This window comes from Olea europaea, chromosome 4, assembly GCF_002742605.1.
Source record: "Olea europaea var. sylvestris chromosome 4, O_europaea_v1, whole genome shotgun sequence".
Taxonomy (NCBI): Eukaryota; Viridiplantae; Streptophyta; class Magnoliopsida; order Lamiales; family Oleaceae; genus Olea; species Olea europaea.
In genome coordinates this window covers 20,738,374-20,757,608 of record NC_036240.1, presented here as the reverse complement: position 1 = coordinate 20,757,608, position 19,235 = coordinate 20,738,374, and the positions used below count along the sequence as shown (strand labels likewise).

General features: G+C 33.3%; 1 protein-coding gene across 1 annotated transcript; it reads left to right on the top strand.

Moving 5' to 3' along the window:
* The first annotated feature begins 8,814 nt into the window (after positions 1-8,814).
* On the top strand, positions 8,815-15,231 carry LOC111393994 (putative E3 ubiquitin-protein ligase UBR7). Its single transcript, XM_023019787.1, has 5 exons — positions 8,815-9,199; positions 9,911-10,069; positions 12,566-12,826; positions 13,645-14,247; positions 14,904-15,231. The coding sequence occupies exons 1-5, from the start codon at positions 9,101-9,103 to the stop codon at positions 14,991-14,993; spliced, it is 1,212 nt and encodes a 403-aa protein (XP_022875555.1). The 5' UTR covers positions 8,815-9,100; the 3' UTR covers positions 14,994-15,231.
* The last annotated feature ends 4,004 nt before the right edge of the window (positions 15,232-19,235 follow it).

Below are 19,235 nucleotides of genomic sequence, written 5' to 3'. Positions count from 1 at the left end.
TTTGGCCTTACACCATCTCCCTGGTTTGAAGTAGATAGACCGAAAGGTGGTTCTATCCCCTGATTTGGAGTTAGGACTGGGGAATTATGTCCCACGCCTGTCCTAGTTTGAAAGTGATTTGCAATAGATATAACTGGCTGACAAATTTGGCCTGTTAACTTATTCATTATTTCATTTAATGTATTCAGTTGTTTGGCCATGTTGTCATAATGTGCATTCCCATTCTAGGTAGATCTTTCTATATTATGAACATTTCGTAGATTTACCTATTCAACGACATCCTGTGTAAGTTCTCCAAGCAATGCACGCATGGTTCGATGACTCAACTCTGTCATTGGTTCGTAACGACTGTGACTGCTCTGACTCTGTCCCTCTGTTCGTGGAGAGCTCCTCATATCGCTCGATCACAGACTGGACTCCTTCCTGACTTGCTGCTTCCTTATCAGATTTGTGAGGCATATTGTTTCACCTTTTGTATTTTCAACACCAAACACCAAGGTCCCACTGGGCGTGCCAAATTGTTTCGCGCGGGTAGTCGCTAACAATTAAAAAAGGGATCAGACGATTGTGTAAGGAACAAACCTCTTGAGACAAAGTCCCAAAAAGGGGTGTATTATTGGCGATGATTTACAATTGGAATTTAAACAGAATGCCTCCAAGGGGCGCAAGCACACGAGTACTAAAAGAAATGTTTAAGTTTAAACTAAGAAATCGAAATTACATATTTTCTGTTTGAGAGTGTTTGATTCGGGGTCTCTTTTCTCTATGTCTTCTCTTCCTTTTATATTCCTTTGATGATTTCTTTGTGACAACCGCTTGGAAACTGCTTGATTGCTATATAACTACCCACTTTCTTTATAGTGGCTAACTTGTAGGAGAATTGCCGTCCCTAACTGTCGTCATTACTCTTTGTCGTTCAACCGCCTTCAACTTGGCTCCTTGATTCGTGGAATGTGATAAGACCACTCAATAACTGCTTCAATAACTGTTATTCTGGATAATTATAATATTTTATGTGCTAAGATCCTAGGCGATTTGAAGGTTTGGGCGAGAACGTGGTCATCGCTCTGGGCGACCGTAAGGTATGCTATTCGCTCAGATTCTGGGCGTCTTGCAAGTTTGGGCGATGATGTTACCCTGTTCGTGGGCTTCCACCGCATTCATCAATAATCCTGTTTGGAACTTTATCCTGGATTCCCAATTGGGCTTCACTCTTTGTGTTATTTGATTTGGGTTGCACTTTTAGTCTATCAACACCGTCAATTTCAAGCGAATTGGTGATCAGTCAAGTCCGCTTACTTGTAGGTTTTGATAACCCCATTTCACTTATCATAATCATTTCTTCATCTCTTGTTTAAACCACCAAACGGTGATTTCATCATGAGCAACACAATAGTAAGTTTAATGCAAACGAAAACATATAAGTCTTTCATAACTTACAAAAGCGCCGAAACACCCCTACCTTAATGCTTGAAATTTGAATACCGTTTTGCGTTCAATAAGAAGTAAAAATGCAATGTACTTCCTTGCATTTTCTTCAAATAAAAATTTTCAGATATAAGATGCTTTATGTCTAGGGAAAAAGGGTAAAATAATTTTATGCAGTTAAAGGAGGTGAAATTTGGCTTTCACAATACAATATGGCTTGTAAAACTAAAAAAGAACAGGTTTCTGTATTTTTTTTTCTCATGGTGTGGCCGTGTAAAAATTTAAAATGGGAGTTACAAATTTTCAATTGCAATAGTGGTGGGAGTTGTATTTAAAATTAGAGGTTACACTTGAGGAAATGGGGGTGGTTGAAATTTTAAAATGTTAACTTCCAAATGGAAATGGACAGGGACTTGTAGGTTATCATCCCAATAACCAAATGACAGTTTTCCTTTTTTTTTTAATTTTATTTTATTTTTTATTTTTTTTATGGCTAATAAAAAATGGGATTTAAATAATAAGGTAAGTTGGGATGGTTAATGCACTATATAATAGGTTTTCTAATCTAACTTTTAAAGATTTAATAGTTATACAATAAAATGTGTGTCGTCAAAACAAAGTAACAAATAAAATTTGTCGTTTAAAGAGATTTCGACACCTTACAATTTTTTTTTTTTTAAAACAAGTACGCAAAACTTTACTATCATGACCAAAACTTTAATTTGAACTCTTAAGGAAGTGTTATAGCGACGTAATAATATAACTCAAATTATATTTGATTTCTATAATTTTATTTTGGAACGAAACAAAACATTTTTTTTTCCGGTCGCTACACAATAAGCATTTAATTTAAAAATTTTAGCTGAACTTTTGTACAAGTGCTTCATAGCACTTTGAATATGGCTCTAGAGCTCTTGCTTAGTTTGCTTAATTTGACTATGTTCCATATCTAATACGTCTTCCAAAATCATACATTTTCCTTTTGAATACAGTATGACCTGCCTAAACTATTTGCTTTGAACTCAATCAAAAATAATTTGATCTTCTCATCATCTTTAATCACAAATTTAATGAAGTTCGATGTTTGCACACTAATCTAATTTTCATTGAATGCAACTAATTCATCTGGCTCTTTCTTGATTGATTCCTCCATTTCTACATGTTCCGTATCTTTAGTTGTTAATTTCTCGGGTTGAATGGAATCCTTCGACGGTATGTTATTTTGCTTGCTTGGAATTATTTGATCTTCAATCTTTACATTTTTTCATGATGATGTCTCCCATAATTATTTTACTGTAATCAAAATATTCTTCATATGGATAATCGAAGATATGTTATCTCACTTCCGTCGGAGTTACCGATACGAGCATTTTCTAGTATAATGAAATGCACCACAATATTTACTTGTCGGTCTGATCTCTTGATAAACAATTGATTTGATGTTCTAAGAATTCATTTATGATCACAATAATTAATATAGGTATCTCTATACGTTATATTAATTTATCGAATTTTAATATGTGGTCTAATAAAAAAAGCCGCATATCTACGTAATTATTATTCACGAAATCAGTAACTAATTGGCCAAAAAAATTCAAAGCATTGAGAACATGATTAAAATCCATACATTATAATCATAACGAACAAGAATTTCAAGTAAAAGAAATAAATGGTCCCAAATAAGTTACATTGTTCGCTTTAAAATTAGATTTAGCTACTCATAGTAACGAAAGAAAAATAGGAAATTATTATGGAAGACATCATTGAGTTTTGAACAAGAATATAGAATAAGAAACCAATTTTGCACCAAGATCTTCCTCTTCTTCCAATTAATGTTTCAACCCTTGAATTGGTTGTTGTTTTTCTCTTTTGAATTCTTCTATTTAATTTCCAAGTGCTTCCCTTGCATTCCAATGTGTGAATCCCCTTTAAAAGTGTGAAAAATTTGTATTTATAGGTGCTCCTATGTTTGTGTAGAAAGTAAGATTTTTATGGACTTCAAAAACGGGCCAAAAACGCGCCCTAGATGCACTCAGGTGGCGTCGTAGCGTCGCGGCACCTTTTAGACAGACAACACCTCTTTTAGTATTTTTATTGTAACTTTCTTTCCAGATATCTGATTGAGACGATTTAAGATGCATTGGAAGGCTAACTCAAATGTCTATAACTTTGTTTCAAATATCATTTTCAAATTCAATTATTTCCTATATCAAAACCGGGTCTCAATGTGAGACTGAAAGCAGTGCATAACTTTTTTTCCGGTTTGAACTTGATGTGTATTCATACTTTGATTATATTTAATCCCTTTGACGTCTTTCTTTATCCAATTGACTCCGAACACTCTTGAATCTTCATCGTGAGGACTTTTGAGTATTTTCACTTTAGTCCCCAAACTTTGGATCACTTACAACTTAGCTATTTTTTCCAATTTCGACCACTTGTGCTTCTTCCAATTTCTTGTATCATCATTGAATTTTACCTATTCAATACCGAATGCAACAATTTAAACCATAATTCATCCGAAAAGAAACCAAATATCATCGTTTTAAAACATTGAATAAGTGTATAAACTACACTTATCGATATTCAATGCAAGTATGATATGGTATCCAAAAAGGACGTCCAAGGGGTCTTATTTTATAGAGGATGAGAAGTTGTGGACGAAGTGATGCACGCTAAAACTTGCAAACTTTCAATACTGTTTCGTTGCTAGCTTTTTGCTGGACTCTTGCTCGAGCGAGAATGTCAGATTTTTACAGACTTTTTAGCTCGCTTTTTGTTAAATTGAGCTGTTGCTCGAGCGATAGTCGACTAAGTCATTTCTACTATTTTTCTTCCCAACTTTGGACCGCAATTTTTCATTCATCCGGAATTAGTTTTGAGATTTCATATATATCACGACGATTTACTCGACGAGTAGAACAAGTTGGTCCATTTACATTTATAATTTGATTATCGGATCAAGTCGTAATATTTGGTCGAAATTGACACGAAAGCCACTTTTTCAATTTTGGTTTTTAACACTTAACCAATTTTCCTTGATTTCCAACAAAAAATAATTGGTTGAGAGCTGTGATCACTGTAATATTGTCCTAGAAAATTAAATTGCCTATTTCACCATTATTTCTCCTTATCGTTAAAGATTCTGCAACGAATCTTTATAAATTGATAAGATTGTTTCCTTGTCATAAAAATTTGTGGAGCCACTCAAATAAAAAGTAAGATTTCAAAGTACAAGGTTTCCCTACTGTTAGACTTATCTAGGCTCGTCACTTTCTACGCGATCCTATGGGAGGTTCGCTCCACCAATGACTCATCTTTATGCGAAGACTCTGCAACCTATGAGGTGATATTGACATGATGCAAAGTTGGAGACTCGAGTTATCACACAGCCATCGCACGAAGTGCACGAGAATTAAGCAAAGCCTTAACGTGGTGTTTACCTTTTTAGTATTTCATCTTAATTACCAAAATTTTTTGAACTTTTGTATGTGCGAAAGTTGTATCATTGACTTATAAATTAGTAGAAAAATGGAGCTAGATAGAGTGCTAGATTCAAGAGAAAGTGACACTTCACTAACTAGTTTATATAAAAATGTTATATGGTCAAAGTCAGGGGCGAATTCAGCATCGAATTTCAGCTAGGGTGGAGCTTGACCGTTGATCGTTGACTATCGACCATCGACAATCAACTATCGTAATAGCCCGATCGTTTATTAAATTTTGATTAAATAATATTAAAAGTTATTCAATATATATGTAAATACATTAAAATATAAAAGTTATATACATATGAAAATATAATTCAATACAATCCAACATCTTCTCAATTAATTTTTTTTCATTTATCCTAATTTCCTAAACATAAATTCCCAAATCAATAATAATAATTCATAAAACATAAGTTACTTATCATAAATCACAATTCTCCATAATAACTCACAATTTACAAATAACATTCATTATTCAACAAGTCAATACCTAATTCTTATAATTCTAGGGGGGAAAAAAAACAACAACAACAGAGAGAAAGAGAGTAAGAGAAATGCGCTCACTAGTCTGCTCGAGGCTCGAGCTCGAAGATTCTGACTTTCTGAGACTAGAAGGGCAATCGGGCAAAACACGTTTTTGGCTGCGCCAGCGACTCCTCCTCGCGGCCTCACCCCTGTCACCTGGCGTCCGCATCGCTTGTCGGTAGCTGTTGCGGTATTACCTCTGCTTTGAACGGAAATTATAGAATGGAGAAGGCCAGAAGGGAGGAAAAGGGTTTGCGCCTCCTTTGCGTTTCAGAGAATTAGAGACAGAATGGATTAAATTTGAATGGATTTGATTTGGTAAAATTAGGCCCCGTACGGCCCATTTATTAAAAAATTGATTAATACACTTTTAAAGTTTTATCTTTTCATTAGCATTAATTAACCGTAAAAATCAAACAAGGCAAAAACTAATCTAATTCCACGAACACCGCACCCTACCATTCAGTTGATTCTTGTGAAGGAATGTGTGGATCCACAAGGAAACGGGACACGCAAATTAATATAATGATTTGTTTTTTCTCCCGCCGTCCACTATCATACCAAATTTGACCATTAATCATTCATGAATCAGTCCCAATCAAGTCCTAAATCTGTAATTTCATTATGGTGATTTCTAGTCAATAAACTTTCAGTGTTTCTAGCCCACTATTCCCCATCATCAATGCATTCCTCGTCACCATGGTAGGTGGTGTTTCCGACTCCGATTTGAAATATGAAGTTCACCTCTCTCACTCATGTTTATTTTCTATTTTTTTGGGTAATATTTATTTAATGAAAAATACTAAAATCCATTGTGAAATCGTGAATTAGAGGACCAGTTAAGGTGTTTTGAATGTGAAGAAAAAGATTAAGTTCTTGTTTTTCTTTTTCTGGTATAAATTCATAGTTTAATCTTAAAAAATAATAATTGTAGACCGTATGATTTTTCTGTAATTGTTCCATTGTTGCTTTGGTATTTATTTACATCTTGAGTGTATAATTTGCATCTTATGTCTATGATTAAATTTCATTTCAGGTGCCCTTGTGGCAAAGGTCATTAGATCTTTCTGTATGAAAACAAATGTTACTACAAACTCACAAATTTTTGAATTACTAATCTCAATCTTTGCTTAGAAGATTTCCATGTGATTAGTAACAAATAGTCGACACCTCTTTTCCCTTACTTATCAAGTTTGTGTCTAATTGTATAGAAAATATTAGTTAGATAATGTTCATTGTAGCATAGGTACTATTGGATTTTAGCTTACAGATTGTTGACGAGGCAAAGATGGAAGATGCGTGTGATGAACAAGCTCAACATGTATCGTTTTTGAATTTGTGTCACTTTTTTGAATTCGCCACTTTTTTTTCCTGTCACTTTTTTGAATGTCACTTTTTTAAAAAGTGTTTATCACTTTTTTCAATTACATTCTTGGTTTCTATAACTTTTTTATTGACAAATATCACTTTTAATAAAAGTGACATGGTATATCATTTCTAGTAAGTGTCTGAAGCCACCAGTGTGAGGGTGGAGCGTTGTGATTGCACCATATACTTCTCTGATTGAGTCCTCGACTCACCATCGAAAAAGGGTTGTATTAGGATTTGTCCCTTAAGGTCTAATGGCCCCAAATTGGACAATCCAGATAGTCGTATGGCCACATTATAGGTTGTGCCCAATATTTATTTAGGTGGATATGAGCAGTCTTTTGATTCATTGTTTAATGGAGTTATGATATATTTTAGTACGCTGAACAATAAATTAAGGAGTCCATTACCATCTAAAATCAATTATTAATTTACATGCGATCAGTAACGAATAGTCAACACCTCTTTTCCCTTACTTATCAAGTTTGTGTCTAATTGTATAGAAGATATTAGTTAGATAATGTTCATGGTAGCATAGGTATTATTGGGTTTCAGCTTACACATTGTTGACGAGGCAAAGATGGAAGATGCATGTGATGAACAAGCTCAACATATATCCTTTTTTAATTTGTGTCACTTTTTTGAATTCGCCACTTTTTTTTTGTTACTTTTTTGAATTTTTGTCACTTTTTTGAATTTGTCACTTTTTTTTTTTTAAGTGTTTGTCACTTTTTTCAATTACATTTTTTATTTCTATCACTTTTTTAATGACAAACATCACTTTTAATAAAAATGACATGGTTATATCATTTTTTAATAAGAAAATGACACTTAACAATTGATTTCCATGCCCCTCATTTGTTTCGAATATGTGTAACTTTTTTTTAATTTGTCTCTTTTTTATATTTGTCACCTTTTTTAAGTTTCTGTTACTTTTTTGAATTTTTGTCATTTTTTTTAATAATTCTCACTTTTTTGAATTTTTCACTTTTTTTTAGTTTTTGTCACTTTTTTCAATTGCTTATTTGAAATTTCTATCACTTTTTTAGTTACAAACAATACTTTTTAATAAAAGTAACATTGTATGTAATTTTTTAATAAAAAAATGATACAAAACTTTTAAAAGTGATATTGTGTCACTTTTTCTAAAAAAAAGTGACGCAACTCTTATAAAAAAGTGGCATCGTGTCACTTTTTTATTTTACACAGTATTTTTTACTTCTAAAAAACTTTTCATATGATTTTTCAAAATCCTCATAATTTTAAGGGTATTTTTGTAAGTTGCCCATTTGATTTGGTCATTTCATTTGAAGTCTTGGACCATTTGTTGGCCATTTGGGGGAAATCGGGCCTAACGTTTTTAAACAAAAAAGAGGCTCCATGTGTCAATTCTTATCGGCCCAAACAAAAAAAAAATTGGAAAATTGGGTCATCTCTTCCTTTCCATTTTCCTCGGCTCTGCAACTACCATCGCCTGTTGACTACTACGGTGCTACCCCGCGACGCTGAACATTCCGGCGGAGCCAGCACTCACGGCCGCGCCCCTCACCGGGTGCTAGCTCCGCCACTGGTCAAAGTGAAACAACATTGCAAAGCCGACAATTAATATTGCTTTTAATCCTAAAATATATAGCTATCTGTTACTACTGAAAAAGATATTGAATTCGTAATCAAAATCATGAGTAGTCTGAATCAATTAACGAAATTTAAAAATATTTCCAAAATGACAAATTTCGAGAACACCCAACCTACAATGAAGACAACTCCCAATTTCAATGAAGGAAAGCCCATTATGCTCTTGTTTGAGCCCCGCAATTTATAAAAGTACTTTCTCCCAAATTCTTTTTCAATTCCACGTTATAATTTTACAAATAAATTCAAAATTTTCTCTATTTTTTTAACCCCATAATTTTCTAAAAATCACCATAATAAAAGCAATTTTTTTTTCCGAAAAACTTCGAAGAAATACGTCACTGCATAACACTTCTATCAATATCCCAAAATGCTGGGGCTCAAATTGGCGGGAAATATCCTATTCAGGGAATGACAACTTATTCCTCTTATATAAAACCCTAACCCACATCTGAAAGGCCCAAATTTGCTTCCAATTTCAGAACGTTGATCTTATTCTCACCCGTTTACGATTAATTTCGTACACTCCCCCGTAGGAAAATCTGTTCGGGTTCCTTTTTTTCGGTTTCTCAAGAATCTAGGGTTTCTTCTCTGCCCCTTTTAACTTATAATAATCTGAAAATAAGTACAACTACCAGTTAGGAATTTTGGGGAAAATGACTGATGTGTTTGAAGGTGAAGGTGAAGGTGAAGGTGAAGCTGATCCCACGATTTCAATCGGAGACTACCTCAAGGCTGTTGAAGAAGAGGACCTGGTGACTAAGTTTTATTCTTCTACGATTTTTTTTACAAAAATTGTTTACTGGCCATCTTGTTATAGCTGCTTGAAAGGTTCTTTGGGAAAATTTCTATCTGGTTAGCAAAACAGCGCTTGGCTTTTATGGTACCCCATAACCATAGAGAATACATTACAAGAGTGAAAATCGAGCTCTGGATTGTACTATGTAAAGATTCTGTTGATACTTAGGAATTGCAAGGGGCTTGGGTTTAATTATTAGTGAGGTCTTAGTCTCACTGAGACCAAACCATTTAGTGACCTTTAAATCACATTCGTATTAGCTTTGAAATTTTGTTGTGGTGAAAACGCACAATACCCTAATGGTTCTACTCGGGTGTATTATTCATTTTGTTTTGAGACTGATTTCAGATTACTTGTGGAAATATAATGAAGCTCATTATTTTGTAACTTGCTTTTGGGAGTCATAATAGGCAGCGAGGGCAAACTAGAAGTTTGCCAGTTTATTGGCCACTGTATGTGATTTGAATGCTGAACTATCCTCGTAACAAGCTTTTGAATTGTGAATGTTCTTTGCTAACTGAATTCTTTCTGGCTTCAGCAGATCATTGAAATTCTTATTATCTTGAGGATATAGGCTCCTTTATTTTAGATAAATGTTATTCTCTTAGAAAATTGTTTCCGGATTTCATTTAGTGTTGCTTTTGACCGTTGTTGGATTATTATAAAGGAAGCGGATTTGGTATTGGGAGGTGATGAGGGCAAGGAGTGCACATATAACAAAGGTTACATGAAGAGGCAGGCAATTTTCTCATGTTTGACATGCACACCAGAGGGGAATGCTGGGGTTTGTACGGCCTGCTCCTTGTCTTGCCATGATGGCCACGAGGTATTGTTTAGTTCATTAACTTAAGTTTATCTGTGTCATCTACAAAAGAAATCAAATGCTATCTGTCAGTACATGCACATGCACCAATTGAAACCGAACTTGTCTTTATGTTGCAAGCTGGAAGCATTTAATATTTAGATGCTAGAGATGCTACTTGTAGCTTCTATGCTCCCCAAATTCTTAAATTATGCATAAAATTCATAGGTTATTGTAGTCTTTTTGTTTCTGATGTTTACTGTGTTACCATCTTCTGCAAGAGAGTGGAGTTTTTAATGTTACATTTTTTTACTAAAAGGGGTGCAAGGGAAAGTAGTTCTTGATGTCCACATTGTTATGGTTATTATTTTTCTTTAGAACGATATCCGAATTATTGTTTATTGGATACATTTCAGTGAAACCCATTCTAGTATTTTTTTCCATCTGTCAACCTGCTCTTATAATCTTTATATATTTCTATTTTCTACATGTGCTTTTTAAGTTGACTCCACTGATTTTAGGCTTTATTCGTTTCTCTCCATGCTGACTACAGTGTTTTCATAAATATTGATCCTGCATCTATTTTAAATATTTCATCGTGATCCTAGAATTATCTTTCCTGATTGGGCTTTGTGCTGATAACTCAAGTTGATTTCTATAGCTTACTCACAAGTCGCAATGATATGATCATATATACTTCTTTTCTTTGAAGTCTACTAGAGCTTTAGGAACTTTCAAAACATTTTGAATTTTTATTTGAAGCTGTATAATGATGATTCGATTTAATAATATATATTGCCAGAATTATTATTTTTAGTAATATTATATTATTCAGTAAACCTTATTATCATCATCAACATTAATTTTTTGAAAATTTATATACTTCCTATAATGGATTTTTTTAATAAAGAGTTTATGCAATAATCATGGTAGATATGCCTTTCACTATGGGCAAACTGTATTAGTTCTTGAAAGCGAGGGCGGAGCCAAGAAATTATTCGAGTGAGGGCGTGACTTAATAAAGGTAAAAAATTTGAAAGATGTAATAGCACGACAATACAAAATGACATAATTTATTCATTACCTTCCCATTGTTCCTTACGAGTAAATCTACAACTACATGTACTGAACATTATGTATACATCATTTTCTGAATAAATTTTACGTTAACAAGGACTCAAAAATTCATTTTAGTAACTATAATTGTGTTACTAGTTTTTGTAGCATGTGGACCAAGGATAGAGAACTTGATATTTAAATGGCTTAAGCAATTTCAGGAAGGGCTTAAAAGTAATTTGATTGAAATTTGATATTGAAACCGAAAGAGAAGTATGGTTATAAAAGTCGTACCGCTGAATTCATAATTGGAGCATCTACTTAATCTGTTGGACTGCGTTGCATGTGGACATGTCCATCTAGTCAAACTCAAAAATTGGCCACTTCTTTTTAAAATTCTCCCGCTTTTCTTTTTAGTTAAGAACTTACGTAAATCCATTCATTTAAAAGTTTCCTTTGATATTACAATTGAGTTTCAATTTAGGACCTATGGGTTATTGTTATGACACTTGCACGAGAGTTTCAACTTTTGAGAATGGTGGCACTTAGTAATTCTTTTGGTCGTGATTTAAAAAAAATAAAATAAATTGAAACTCTCCTTAAGACCAGCCTCAGATTGAGGCATGAAAAAAATGCCTCAAGAAGTTGATTGTGAGACAGTTTTTGGAGGTATATGCCTAGTTGTATGAGACCCGCGCCTTATAATATCTTCACTATTTTTTTGACAATTTTTTGTTTTGTGGTGAGGTTTACACTTAAAAATGCCTCGAGGCTTAAGCCCCACCTCATGAAGGAAAAACGCCTCAATACCCGATTACGTGTAAATAGTACCCTATGAAGCCTGTTTAAGCATTGCTTTATGTAAAGATTTATTTATCCTAGTTCTAAAGATTTGCAGTGATGGACTCATTATGTATGTAGCATTGAAACTCCCAATTAGGCTTGGAGGAGCACTGAATTAAAAAATTTGATGTTAAAATTAATTATTAATTTTCTAAAGTATCATAGGCTGGCAGGCCTGATGGGCATTTTTTCTCCATCCCAATGAGGTCATGTGTCCTCACTGGCCCTGAAGGGCACCACCCATTTGATAAAACAATTTTGCTTATTTTAGTCTCAAGTTAGTTGTACAACCTTGAACCTTTGGACTGCTAATGTCCAAATTTAGTATAATTACCTAATTATATAATACTAGAGATCGTAAAGAATGCCTATGCATAGAACTACCTGATTTTTCTTCAAGTCAATAGGAATATTAAAATGCTAAAGAGTACAATGAATTTTGATGGTTAGTTGCAACTTCTGAGATTTTACTTCAACCGAGGATTGTGATCTCAACAATCTCCAATATTAGTTGCCAGATTGCAGGCAATGTGTGCTGTTACATAATCTGTTATGACAAAACATAGTTGTATTACTGTTGACATGTTATGTGATGGTCATTATTTTTTCCTACTTGACAAGATTGTGGAACTCTGGACCAAAAGGAATTTTAGGTGTGACTGTGGAAACTCAAAATTCGGGGAGTTCTTCTGCAAGCTTTTTCCAAACAAAGATGTGGAAAATTTGGAGAATAAATACAATCATAATTTCAAAGGAACTTACTGCACATGCGATCTCCCCTACCCTGATCCAAATGCTGAAGAACAAGTAGAGATGATTCAGTGCTGTATCTGTGAGGATTGGTTTCACGAAGAACATATAGGTCTGCAGTCTTCTGATGAGGTTAGCACTAACATCTCTCCTTATTAGGCTTCTTGCATATAGGTCTGCAGTCTTCTGATGAGGTTAGTACTAACATATCTCCTTATTAGGCTTCTTGCATCCTATTATAGTTCTCTGTTAAAAGTCATTTTTAGTTGCGCATATATGGTCTTTGCTTGGATGTCAATATAGGCTGTCTGAAAATCTGTATTTTTAGTTGGGATGTGGTGCATGGTATGTTATGTTCCAACTTATAATATGGAATTTGATCCTAGTGTGCCTTTTGAGTGGTTTTGGACATGCATTTTTATCTCCCCACCACGGGATAAATATTCATATGCCCGTATTTTCATGATGCATCTTTCTTGGTTTTGGTCTTAATGGCACATCTTTACCTACTCACGTGGCATTGCATTTGCTGAATAGCTTGTATTGTTTTAGGGGTATTGGATGCAATTCCCTGTCACAAAGTAGACATGAATGTACTGGAGGAGTTGTTATGGTCAAAAATTTGTTTCCAAACATGATGGACGAATTATGCTTTCTTAATTACAAATAAAAAGATATTTATTTGTGAAAGTAATGCTTAGTGCCATATAAGTAATTTAATTTCAATTTTTGATCAATAAAATTTACTTACGTGATAACATATTTACTTATAAGTAAACTTAGGTAAACGTGTTCTTTATAGATTAACTAATTTCACTGGTCAGGGGGGATTCAAATTCTTTTAACCTTCTAGATTTTATCAAGTAACTCTCTCTGGAAAGTTGCGTTCCTTGTATTTGTTTACAGTTTACATATTGGAACTTGTCAACATCCTTGTGTATTTCTTATAGATCCCAAGAGATGAAGAAGGCGAGCCTCTATATGAAGACTTTATCTGCCAAGGGTGTGCTGCTGTTTGCTCTTTTTTGACTTACTATCTCGAAACCATTTCAGCATTGGTTAGTAACAGCAATGTGGCAAATTTGACGAAGGAGAAAGCAGTTCTCGAAGATCTGCCTTCTTCTATGAAGTCATCGGGGAAGCTTGAGCATGGAAATTGTTCGCTTAACACTGTTGTTACTAATGCTAATGCAGAAGGTACAACCAATGAGTGCAGCCAAGCTGCTGGCTCGAGCAAGAAGTGTACTCTTGGAATAAACTTGGCTGAAACTCCTCTGACCAGTGACAATAGTAAATCAATGTTTCTTTTTAAAAACTGGAGAGAAGTCATTTGCAGATGTGATACATGTTCGTACTTCTACACTCAGAAGGGAATCAGCTTCTTGCTTGACAAAGAGGATTCCATTGCTGAGTATGAGAAAGTGGCGAAGCAGAAGAGGGATGAGAATTTGCAGAAACAAGAGGGTGACTTTCTTAATACATTAGGTCATGTCGAGAAGATGGAGATTCTAAGTGGAATTGCTGACATGAAGGATGAGATTCGTTCCTTCCTGGTATGACTGCTTACATTTGACTCTTATTGTATGTTGGGATAGATTATACGGTATGACAATTTTTCAGAAAATAGAGGGTAAATTCTACCAAGGGTCTCCAAACCTTTGTAAGTGTGATATTCATGTTCCCATCATTTAGTTTGTACCATTTCGTGTCCACAACTTTTTACATTATGCACATGGTACTTGATGGAGAATGTCTAAATAGACGGTAAAAGGTGTGATAAATGAGTGCGAGGTTTAATTGGACAAAATAATCTTCTCCATTCCAAAAACCAAATGATGAACTTTTTAACTATTGATTGTACAATTATGATTTGGACATGTATTTTTGGATGGACTTTTTGTTCAATTATCCCTACCAGTTATTTATTACGTGCCTATCTGTGATCTTTTATCATCTATTTAGATATTTTCATTTGAGTTGGGACACAGTGCGCACAATGTAAAAGGTTGGGGAATGGTACAAACTAAAGATTGGGGACATGGATGTCTTTCTTGGAAAATGTTGGACCAAAGGACGAATTCACCTAAAAGAAAAGAAACTATATTCTATTTATTATATTGTCCAATCCGGTACACCCTTGGGAGTTAGGACATTGTGTGGCGGTCACCACTCTTTGAAAGGATTAACTTTCATATTTCCTTTATCTCAGGAATCATCTGACCCCTCGAAGCCTATCACGACTGCAGATATCCATCAGGTTTTCGATAATCTTGCCAAGAAGAGAAAGCGTAATCCGTAAGTTATGTGATACATACAATGCTGTTGCAATCTTAACCGTATGATTATGTAGTAATGGAGCTGTTTCGTTTCGTTAAAATAGTAGTTTTACTGCTCTGTAAGCGTGAAGATCTTATATAAACTTGTCTACGGATCGGCTGCTTATGTAATTATTGACATTTATAACCTCTGTGATGGCTCTCTGTCTCTGTTTCTATGTACATTCGTGTGAAGTGCAATGTTTGTGAACGAGTGATATACATTTGTTTAGCCTATCATAAGATTAAAATGCCTGACCTTTCTAAATAATAGTTTTGGAGGGTAATGTAGCTTTTTCTGTGGAAAGCTTCATGCTCATAGATTAAAAAAAAAAAAAACCATGCTAGCTTGAATATCGAGAATTTGAAACTAGGGACAATATCTTTAACCTTCCTCACCTTTTATTAATGTTAGAGATGCCCTCTCTTATCCTTCAAATTATCATCATCATTATCATTATTATTATTATTATTATTTTATTTTTATTTTATTTTTATTTTTTTATTTTTTTGAGTATCAAAGACGCTTCCTACTTTTTGTATAATGTTAGCGACATTTTTTTTTTTTTTTCAACTTTTCAAGAATATCATTAGCCTTTCATGTTTCTAATTTCGAGTATTATATTCACCTCCTTTCTCCTTTTAAGAGTTAAGATAAATTAGTAAGTATAAATGGTTAATACTTGAAGTGCACTTGAGAACAATCTATAATTTCATTCCATTTGCTCATTCTGTCCCATTTATAAAGAGCGGTTTTGTTCTTTACACAGATTAAGAAAATTTATTTAATGTTATTGAAAAATTAATTTTTGTCAATTTTTTTTTCTAATTTGCTTTTATTTATATTTGTACAATTTTAAAATTAAGTGGAGAAAATTGATTATAATAAGGCAAATTAAGTAAGGGTATATTGGTAAATAAATAAAATAAGACATTTTCAATAAAGAAGTAAGGTCATATAATTGGGACCAAAAAAAAAAAGAAAAAAGGGCGGCTTATGTATAAATGGGGTGGAAAGAATATGAATTAATACGGCCATTTCATGAAACGTTTTGACCTATCATCAAAATTAATTACACTAATTAATAAACTTTATCACCTATTTTATTAAGCTTAACAATACATATATTTTTAATTCTATCACTTTACTAATGGGGATGGCCAAAATTTTCTCCTTTGACCCAACCCCGATGTATGAATGGGACTTAGAGACGGAACATGAGCTATACCTCTAATTACCCAAATGCATGGAAATCTTTTTATTTTGTTTTATTATTTAAATTGAGTTTATAAAAATAACCAATTAGATGAGATGGTAAATTGAGATATTTAATTATAATTTAAATTCAGATTTTCAAAAAAAATAAAATAAAAAAGGACAAAAAGTTTGTCTTGCCATCTTGTGAAATTTGTGCCATCGAACCGATCCAATCGAACCAAATCTTGATTCATCAATTTGATGGTCGCCATTGTAGTTTCGTTTTCCATCACACACAAAAAATTCGTTTGAGATTGTTGGAAATAATGTTACTCCACCAAAGATGAGAACGAATTACAAATAGAAAAATTATCGAAAGAAGTATAGGAGATGAACAAATGGCAAAGGATATATGAAGAACTTTGAAGGCTCAAACACAATCTTTGATTGTTGTCCTCAAACGAATTTTGCCCCCACTATTTTGGTGTTTAAAGGGTGATCCGGCAAAAGGTTTGAAGGATTAATCAAGCCTTATAGAGATTCAAACACTAAACACTTGTTTGAATCTCTAAAACTTAAGAACACAAAGAAAAGATGAATATGAGAGGGTATTTTATCTTTTGGATTTGATCTCAAGAAGGATCAATATAATAAGTGTTTTTTTCAACATTTTTCAATGACTCAAGATCACCTATTTATAGCCAAGTAGTATAGCTTTACGAAGTGGTGCACCTTATGGATGAAAAGCCACCAAAAAATCAACAAAAAACCACCCAACGGTCGTTTTTTCTGTACCAATCCTACCGAGACCATATGGTCTCCGTAGGGTTCCATGCGGTCGCATGGCTTTAGGCCATGCGACCGCATGGCCTAATTTTTGTTTTTATTTTTTTTTATTTTTATTGTTGGTTTTGAACAATTATACCACTTCATAACATATATTACATCTTGTAGGTTAAGGATCCCATTGCCGACTTAGTTATGCTACTCGAATTATTAGAATAAGATAATACTCATCTTTGAATGAGTTGAGCTTATACTTGTTTAGCAATTATTTTCTTTACACTTAACAGTTCAACGTTTATTATAAGCACAATAATTAATACGTTATTCTAGATTGAATTAAAAATAAGTTCTTATCAATACTTAAGAGTAAAATTGATTTGACCACGTTAACTCTTCAGATTTAACAAATGAAAAAGATTGCAATGACAAAAGACAACTCACATTGACTCTCTAATTTGGTGTGAATATATATATTAGTTTTTGGTTGTTGCATATGTCTTACGAATTAAATATTCAAATTGGCTTTGCACATCACTATGCCATCATGATTACATCACAACTTAATATGCATAAATAAGTATTTATTAAAATATCATTCATTACTGATTGACATAATTTTTTGATGCAATCCATGGTCCATCAGAGACACTCTTAATCTCAAATTTCACTCTTGGAAGTTTTATAACACATAAAAATTACTTCATTTCAATTTGCTTATTATTGATAATAGTAATTTATCGTGTGTCAAATACTTCCGTCCTCTTAAAATTATATCATATCAAAACTTATGCTTATTCATTTGGATAATAAGTATACTTATTCTATTTATTTTCTTGACCGGTAATCTTTTTTAATGAAATCCTTTTAACTACTTGTGACGTATCAAAACTCTTGCTTAGACATGTAGTAAGGCAATTGGGACATAAGAGGTCTTGCTTTGTACAACTTGGATATTCTTAGATCGGATAATAGAAATGTCAAAATTGACTTGCTATAAAAGCGTATTTTATACAAGTGTACCTTAATTCATCAAGAAATCTAGAGAATCGATTCATTACATTACTCTAAGTAAACTCTATTTCGTACTGAAACCTAATTAAGACTTTTCAAATGTAAAATTGACTTATTCCTCAAAATAGAATTGACCATTTCCACCTTGTAAGCAAGAGTTCGAAGTAGTAGTCATCGATGGGTCTTTGTGTTGAAATTTATTTGATATAATGCTAATTTATATGATGAAAATATCATTATATTTCCAACTTTTTGACCTCATTAGAGTAGTGTGACTTGAATGTTCACACCATGTGACTTTGATCATGTAGTAGGTTGTAAATAATTAATGTATGCGAAAAGTACATATTTAGTATTTAATGATGTTAAAATATCAATTTTGATGACTCTAAATGATGCTTTCTTTGTTCCTATTCTTTTTTCATAGCAGGTTTTTTCTGACTTCTAATGAAAGGACTTTTTCTTCGATTTTTCAATAAAGACGAATTTGAACTTCTTTCTTCCTTATAATAGAAAAAAAGTCACTAAACTTATCGAATTAACTTCTCATTGATGTATTGTTTCATCGAGATTCAATCCAAATCACGATGGTATTTTCTTGTTCCTGAATGGGTCTCTTTCATCTTTTTAGGTTTATGCTCTACTCCGGGTAAAGATCCGCCCGATTTTGATTTGCACATACTAATTACATGAATTTTATTTTTTTTAAATTTGAATTGGATCTATCAGTTAGTACCACCTAAATGAAATTTATAACACCACTTGTCTTTATTGGATGGTGGTCTCATGTGCTCCCTCCTTAATAAGGGATTATTACAAGAACGTAACGACTTTGGTTAATGATTCATGTGGATGTGACATTTCTCGTTAATTTTCAAACGAGTAGTTTCAAGTGTGAAACATATTCTTGGTTTAATTTTGGATCTAAATATAATGCCTATGTTCTTGCTAAGGTAGTCAAATCAAAGCAGCGGTAGGTCACTCTGAGAGTGACTGGTGCTCAACAATGCCAATATTTTAGGTAGACTCTATCTTTTCAAATAAATAAAGTACTTTTTATGTATTAAATAATTCGGAGAAGAAAAATTAAGAATCTGCAGAGCAAGAAGAACAAAATCTATTCTTTCAAACGGGCAAAATGATACGTTAGATTATGCGAACCGAATATGGAAAAATGAGAAAAGAGAAAAAAAAATAAAAATAAAGATACGAAAGTAAAACTTATCGCATA

What these genes read in the sequence shown, in the direction of transcription:
- LOC111393994 (XM_023019787.1), top strand. Translation starts at nt 9,101, where the DNA reads ATGACTGATGTGTTTGAAGGTGAAGGTGAAGGTGAAGGTGAAGCTGAT. An exon ending in GTCTGCAGTCTTCTGATGAG is followed by an intron (nt 12,827 to 13,644) that starts GTTAGCACTAAC and finishes TATTTCTTATAG; the next exon opens with ATCCCAAGAGATGAAGAAGG. An exon ending in ATGAGATTCGTTCCTTCCTG is followed by an intron (nt 14,248 to 14,903) that starts GTATGACTGCTT and finishes CCTTTATCTCAG; the next exon opens with GAATCATCTGACCCCTCGAA.